The sequence below is a fragment of the Pollachius pollachius genome (assembly GCF_949987615.1).
Source record: "Pollachius pollachius genome assembly, chromosome: 7".
In the NCBI taxonomy this organism is placed as follows: Eukaryota; Metazoa; Chordata; class Actinopteri; order Gadiformes; family Gadidae; genus Pollachius; species Pollachius pollachius.
Window position 1 is genome coordinate 9,434,253 of NC_136940.1, and position 7,130 is coordinate 9,441,382.

General features: G+C 45.5%; 1 protein-coding gene across 1 annotated transcript; it reads right to left on the reverse strand.

Moving 5' to 3' along the window:
• Positions 1 to 633: 633 nt before the first annotated feature.
• Positions 634 to 6,684, reverse strand: spata18 (spermatogenesis associated 18; the record flags this gene model as incomplete). Its single annotated transcript, XM_079740474.1, has 12 exons — positions 634 to 690; positions 1,203 to 1,268; positions 1,414 to 1,537; positions 1,839 to 2,014; positions 2,341 to 2,499; positions 2,813 to 3,038; positions 3,436 to 3,570; positions 3,850 to 3,945; positions 4,955 to 5,073; positions 5,268 to 5,383; positions 5,835 to 5,940; positions 6,598 to 6,684. 12 exons carry the CDS (start codon positions 6,682 to 6,684, stop codon positions 634 to 636), a joined length of 1,467 nt encoding a protein of 488 aa, XP_079596600.1.
• Between the last annotated feature and the right edge of the window lie 446 nt (positions 6,685 to 7,130).

A 7,130-nucleotide genomic window follows, 5' to 3' on the forward strand; every position in this document is an offset into this window, starting at 1 on the left:
TAGATCATCTTTATATTGTAGATGATTTGTATGGTAGGATGGAATAACCATGGCGGCTGGTATAGAGGACTTGAAGAGCTTTCAGAATGTAACTTCCTTTGAATAGAATATTCAATCCTTTCTATCATTTTGATTGGATCGTCAAAGCTGTCAATGGGCATAGTGGAAGAACCAAACGCCTCCTAATGATAACCGCCTCAAATGTTTTTCTTTGATTGGTTGGAATTGGTTGACCCGCCCCCTAAGGACGGTGACACAAACACAAAACCTTTGTGTTGTAAAGGGATAACGTTAAGTTGTAATTTAGGTTTAGTTTACAGCACACATTTAACATGCTTTGTTGTATATGGGGAAATCAACCGAGAAATCAAAAACATAAATCCCATGTCATGTTGTCTTTAGGTTAACATATTGCTGTATTCTACCATGTAAACTCTTCTGAAGTAGTGATGTTGCGTACTTCGGAATAAACTTTGGACTTTGAGCACCAACGGATACAAATTCAATACAAATTCCATTAGAGTCCCATTATGGTGAAATCCAACTTGCTTTTACTTCTTGCATGCATCTTGTGCACGCTTGGGTGCATCTCGTGCATGCTCTTGTGCGTCTCTTGTGCGTCTTGTGTGTGGTCTACAGCCAACTAGCCGACAGGCGGCCCGGGGATTTGCTTCGGATGCTGTTAAAGGTCTGAAAAACAGAAAGAGAGGGACAGACCATGATGAGGATTTTTTTTTTTTTCCCATTAAAATCCAACAAATACACCAAACCCGCACACCAATCAGCACTTACCCTTCAGGCCAGGGGAGGAGAGGCATTTTGTGTGGCGGAGAGAAAGAGTGATAACATTCTCTTAATGTATAATATCATATAACACTAAAACAAAGCAGAGCGCTCAATCGCAAATCGTTGAGTCCTCCTCTCCACTCAGTAGCATGGTGGATAACAAGGTCCTATACAATACAAGATCCGATAATGCATGATTGTCTCTAGGATGTTCGATCACAGACCAAAAGGTACTGGGTTCAATCCCCAACTTCCACAGCCTGTAGGCATCCTTGCACGAGATGCCTTAACCCCTACCTTCTCCATATCGACGTGTAACTGGATTCACTGGAAGTCTCTCTGGGTAAAAGCTTCCAGTGCTAAATCATTGAAAATCTGGCGCTGGTCAGTGAGTATGGCCGCGCACGGGGACTCACCTCTGCTCGTGACGGACTGAGGGAGCGGGAGCGCACCGGGCTGCTGCTGCGGCTTCGGCTCCGCCACTGCAGGAGAGTGTCACCGTGGCAACATAAAAAAAAACATTGGAAATAGTACACATTACAAAGCGAGGAGAAAGGGTGTGTGGTCGTATCTGGGTGGGTATCAGGGGGCGTGGTCGTGTAGAGCGAGGGGGTTGTCTGTGCGTACCAGAGCTCCTCTGCGGGTCACGGCCTCTCCCTTGACGAGGATGATGTCCCCCTCCATCAGGGCGGGCCACACATGATACAGCACCAGCGGCGCCGCAAACTCAGAGTCGTAGCTACGGCGATACCTGTTGTCACACGGGACGGAGGCGGGGGGCACAGTGAAGCAGTGTGTGTAGAAGGACCTGAGCCCAAAGTCTCCATGGGTTTGCCACAGCAGCTCATTGGTGTTGTAACTGGGCGTCAATGTTTACGTGATTGTGAGGAAATCGGTTTACAATCGGGTTCTCTTTCCTGCATGTGAATGTACTGCATTCAACTCTCTTTCCCTTCATAGCTGTGAACATTGACAGTATCAAGATCTTCATGACCATCCATCACTGGTGTATCTATATCAGCGTCTGAGCTCAGATTGTAGATCTGATTTACTTGTTGTCATGGAAGAGCTCCCCATCGCTGGAGAAGGCCAGGTCCAGTGGGGGGTCCAGGGTCTGCATGGCGAAGGCCACCCTGCAGGTCTCCCTGATCAGGCTGCTGACAAGGGCAAAGTCCACCTCCGGAGGGAAGGAGATCCGTGGGTTCACGTTCATGGCGTTGATCACGTCCTGGGAATCATCATAGTAAAAAACGAATCAATAACCAAATAATTAATAAATTGAAAATAGGGTTAGAAAAGATCTATTGTCATTGACATCATGGGGAAAAATAAGCCAAAAAACGAATAAACAAGGATTTAGATATTTTTCTACATCCTGGGGAATAGGTCACAGTAAACAATCAAGAAACAATCAATCAATAAATTATCATAAAAGATCAATGTATGAACCACAAAAAAATGTAAATAGCATCTTGGGAAGCTGACACAATGAATGACAATAAAAATGATCTAAGATCTATGACCAAAAATCTGTTATTTTTTTATCAGACTTACGTTGACACTGGCCTGGACATCGTACAGATCCATGTTGCGGACGATATAGTCCACGGCTGCATCCTCCAGGGTCTCTGGACCCATGTGAGACGAGGAGAGGGTCTTCCTCACACGCAGCTTGAACTGTCTGTAGGCTAGCTTCGCTGTCTGGAAGGACTCCTGAGACGGCAATGGAAAAAAACACCAAGTAGCATTTATATTATTGTACATTTCATCGCTTGTTGTTCAGTGGCTAGGATGTTCGACCCCAGCTGAGCTTGTCCTGGGTTCAATCCCTGATCCTTGAGCAAAACATCGCTCCCTACCTGCTCCTTCATGACTTTGCAGACACTTTGGATGAAATCAACATTCTTACATGACACGTATCTAACTAAAAGCATCTTTATGTTACACCATCACTTGTTGCACCATGTCGTGTTACGCATTTAACAAGGTATGAATAGTGGAGGCGATGGGGGATTTGAGCGGTTACCACGGCAGCGATGTATATTATCTTCTGGACCATGGTGAGGTCATCGACGTAGCGCCGCAGCAGGCTCTGGGCCTCCAGCCGCTCCACGGCATAGAGGTCGCTGAAGCGCGACAGCAGGCGGGCATGGCGGGAGGACTGAGTCAGTTGGGCGCGTGTGGGAGACTCTGACCTCAGGGGGCTGGAGGGCCGCCTGGGCAGCGGGCTGGACGAGCGGCTCCTGCTCAACCTGAGAGAGAGAGAGAGAGAGAGAGAGAGAGAGAGAGAGAGAGAGAGAGAGAGAGAGAGAGAGAGGGAGGGAGAGGGAGAGAGAGAGAGGGAGGGAGGGGAGGGAGAGAGAGAGAGAGAGATGGAGGGAGGGAGGGAGGGAGGGAGAGGGAGGGAGGGAGGGAGAGAGAGAGGGAGGGAGGGAGAGAGGGAGGGGGGGAGGGAGGGACGGAGGGAGGGAGAGAGAGAGAGAGAGGGAGAGAGAAGTATTAGTATAGATAAGGATCTGATTGGATTGTCAAATGCACGTGTGTGTGTGTGTGTGTGTGTGTGTTTGTGTTCCTGTCTACGTGGTAGTGGATCCAATATGTGTTTGCATGTGTGTAGGTGTGTATGTTTTTGTGTATGCTTGTGGCCACCTCTTCTGCAGCAGGCTCTTCTCTGAGCTGAGGTAGGAAACCTCCTCTCTCAGCAGGCGGACCTGTCTCTCGTACTCGTCCACAACCTCCACCTTCCTCCTGTAGACCTCCAGCTGTTCGTGGGCCGCCCGCATGCTGAACCACACGTAAAAACACTGCTGGATAGGAAGAGCTCTTAAAGGGTTCCTATTTTAACCACCGGTTGTCATATTGATTAGCCTTAACAAAGTAAACCAGTTTGTAACATCACACATGAGACAGTCCAGCCAGACCATGGATAGAACAGCCAACTCAGTGGACTGTACCAACTAGTAGGCTGAGTTTGAAGTCACACCTGTTGGTAAATCAGGGGCCCATTAAGTATTTGTTTGGCTCATATTGGTCACATGGTTGTCTATACTACTCTAAACATACTCTGCCCTCAGCTGTAGGATCTCGTCCTCTGTGGCCAATAGAGTGGTGGCTGACTTGTCCTTGGTGTTGTCCAGCTCCAGCTGCACGTCAGCCAGCCTGAACACAGGGACCATATCAAGGTGAACGTGGGGACGTCTTTAAGGCCCCCACAGGGCCCTTCATTGATCAAACACACGCAGAAAAGCTACAATCCATCCAATCACCCGTGATTACATGGCAGCTATTGCTCATTTTACGACAACTTCCTGTATGAATAGGGATGCTGGAGATTCCAGGATTTCTCTTGGGGGTTTATTAAAGGACAAATCTGGTGTAAAATGGATCTGGGATATGTTTAATATGATAACGAGTTGGAATGCTCGTTTTGGAGCAAAAAAGCGCGTATAGACGCATTCTTAAGTTGGCTGTTTTTAGCCGATTCTACCAAAACACTATCAACTTGGAACGATGGGGGCATTTGTAAAAACTAAGTCGACACCATCTTGTTTTTAAGACTCGATAGGTAGATTGACGAACACAGAGATTGTGACATCCGTCAGCAACGCGCAAGCTCTGTGTTCGCCAATCTACTTATCGAGTCTTAAAAACAAGATGGCGTGGACGGGTGGACTACTGATGGTATTGTCTGTATAAAATGTCCTTTTTAATAAACAATCTGTACACTTACAAAGTTATCAATGCCTCGTTTTATATGTTAAGACCCTTATTATACTAAAAGAAGTGTCGGGCTACTTCTAGCCTTTTAAGTGGTTTAAAATAGCGATTTCGTTTTTACCATAACACATGCCCCTATCGTTCCAGGTTTATAACGTTTTGACAGAATCAGCTAAAAACAGCCAACTGAAGAATGCGTCTATATGGAGTTTTTGTGCTCCAAAACGAACGTTCCAACTCTTATCATACAAAAAATATCCCAAATCCATTTAACACCGGAATTGTCCTTTAAAGTGTTATTTTGTCTTATTATTAGACATATTATATTTGAACCTCAATGGTTTTTCAGGAGCATATTCATAAAGCCCCCATAAAGGACCATGCAGGAGAGGTCAAACTGTGTGATTAGGAGCACTTCATACGAGGTACTGGGTAGGCAGACCAGACTCACTCTGACTTGACGGAGTCCAGCTGCAGGCGGGTGGAGCACAGCTGGGTCTCCATCTTCTGCATGTTGTTGTCATGGGACATGGAGAGCTCCCTGATCTTCTTCTCCTTTAGGGCAGAGTCCTTATGCATACACACACACACACACACACACACACACACACACACACACACACACACACACACACAGATTCAACCATTAATACCATGGGGGCTCTAAACATTTTAAACCGGCTCAAACTGGCATTACTCTAAACACAATAATTAATATTAAGAATACTGTAACAGTGTCATGGATGCTGATTGCCTGAGGTCACCTGCATGAGCTGCAGGCTTGTGTCGTCGCTGACGGCGGGCCGAGCCATGGAGAAGCATGTCCCCAGCCATGGGAGGAGGCGTGTTTTAAGAGTGTCCACGCCCGCATAGTGACCACCTGGAACACAGAGACAATTGTTAGAGACCGCGGACGCTGGTTCTTATGATTGGATTCAATAGTACAGTGCTGAGGTTGTGTACAGGTGCACAGGTGTTATCCAGGCCCCTAGGTTAACCCCATTTTTTACTATTTACTCTTCAGTCATTCAGAAACATGTCCTTAAGGAGCTGGTAGGGGTTTTGAATGGTGGTGCCTACAGGAAGGTAGGACATTGGGGTTTGAGTACGAAACCCGGAACCTTTTGGCATACACCCCTCACCAAATGAACTATTACTTATTATCTAATATTTTTTTCTTCTAAAAAAACTTCCCTTTGGTTGTAATTATTCTATCTCTTGACGCACATTTTTCCCTGGTGATGTCAATATTTGAAAAGATAAGATGGACTTTATTGACCCCAGATGGGATATAAGGGATGAGAAGGATGGGGAATGAGGATAATATTTACCTTCTGCAGCAGCAAAGTTGAGGATGGTGAAGAGTTGTCCCTGGATCTTAGCCGTGAGCTCAATCAACTCACAGCAGCGGTTCAGGTTCTGGTCACAGGAAATCACCTGAGTGGAGGAACAAATGCAGCACATATGTAGCATGTTTGTTAACGTCTAGTTTATGTTTTGGATTCGCTCTGAAACATATTGCATGCAATAAGAAGTGATAATTTTGCTTTTTAGTTTTATAATATATAAATATTATAGATATAAATATTCGGATTATAATGCGGAAAAAAATATATACATTTTAAAAGTGCAATACAATTCTAGAGGTAGTGGGCTAGACTCCACTATATTTTTTTACGAACTAATTTGCAGGAAGAGGGGCCACCGGTAACCATAGGACCCATACTACGGTGGTTGCCATGGCATCCATAGCAACCAAACTTTGCAGTACAAATCAATGCAATAAAGTGCTTTACTGTGCCTTCGAAAAGTGCAGTTTTAAATGTGTCTGAATTCCATATGTTGGAATAGCAATCTGTATTATTATTAAGTTACAAAAATGAAAAACATTTTGTATGCGGCCTTCAAATAATCAGCCTAAATTCAACTGAGGCTTAACTGAGAAAAAATGTACCCAAGTACATTTCACTTTCACATGGTGGTTTGAGCTATATTCGAGAGCGCCAAAATGTGTCGGCTTTCAGGTGCCCGTGTCCATCCGCGATGAAGTGGCTTGGTCAGATTTAGGTCAGTGATTACTTATTCATGACTTACATGGTAGTCCCTGAACCAGCTCTCAAGTTTTTCCTGTAAAACACCATAGGCAGATATGTTCACAAGTCTCCTCAGAGTATCGGCCATGTCCTCTCCTCCAGTGGTCCTGCGATGCCCAAAGACGAGGCTAAAAGACAACGGGTCGCTTTAACCTGAAACGGGACCGCCCGGGTCCTGGGCGCGCTTGGTTTTGACACTCTAGAGTTCGTATTATTCTTCGTTCGTTTACCTCTAAGCACCGCCTCGACTATAGCAACGCCGTGGAAATGGAACTGACAACAGGGCGCATCGATGTCTGGTGTTTGAATGTCGACAACAACAGAATCCACCTGCTCTGTGCATGCACTCCAGGACAACTGTATGTAATGCCATACGGTCAAACGACACCGCAAAGGATCATTCCAAAGGATCAGCACCTACAGGTTTCGTTGGTTTCCGGCGATAGAGCCTGGAATTGAATTAAAAGACAGATTTCGTGTTTCAATCAATGTGCAATGTGCCCTAATGTGAATATGTTTTTGCACTATTTTTTA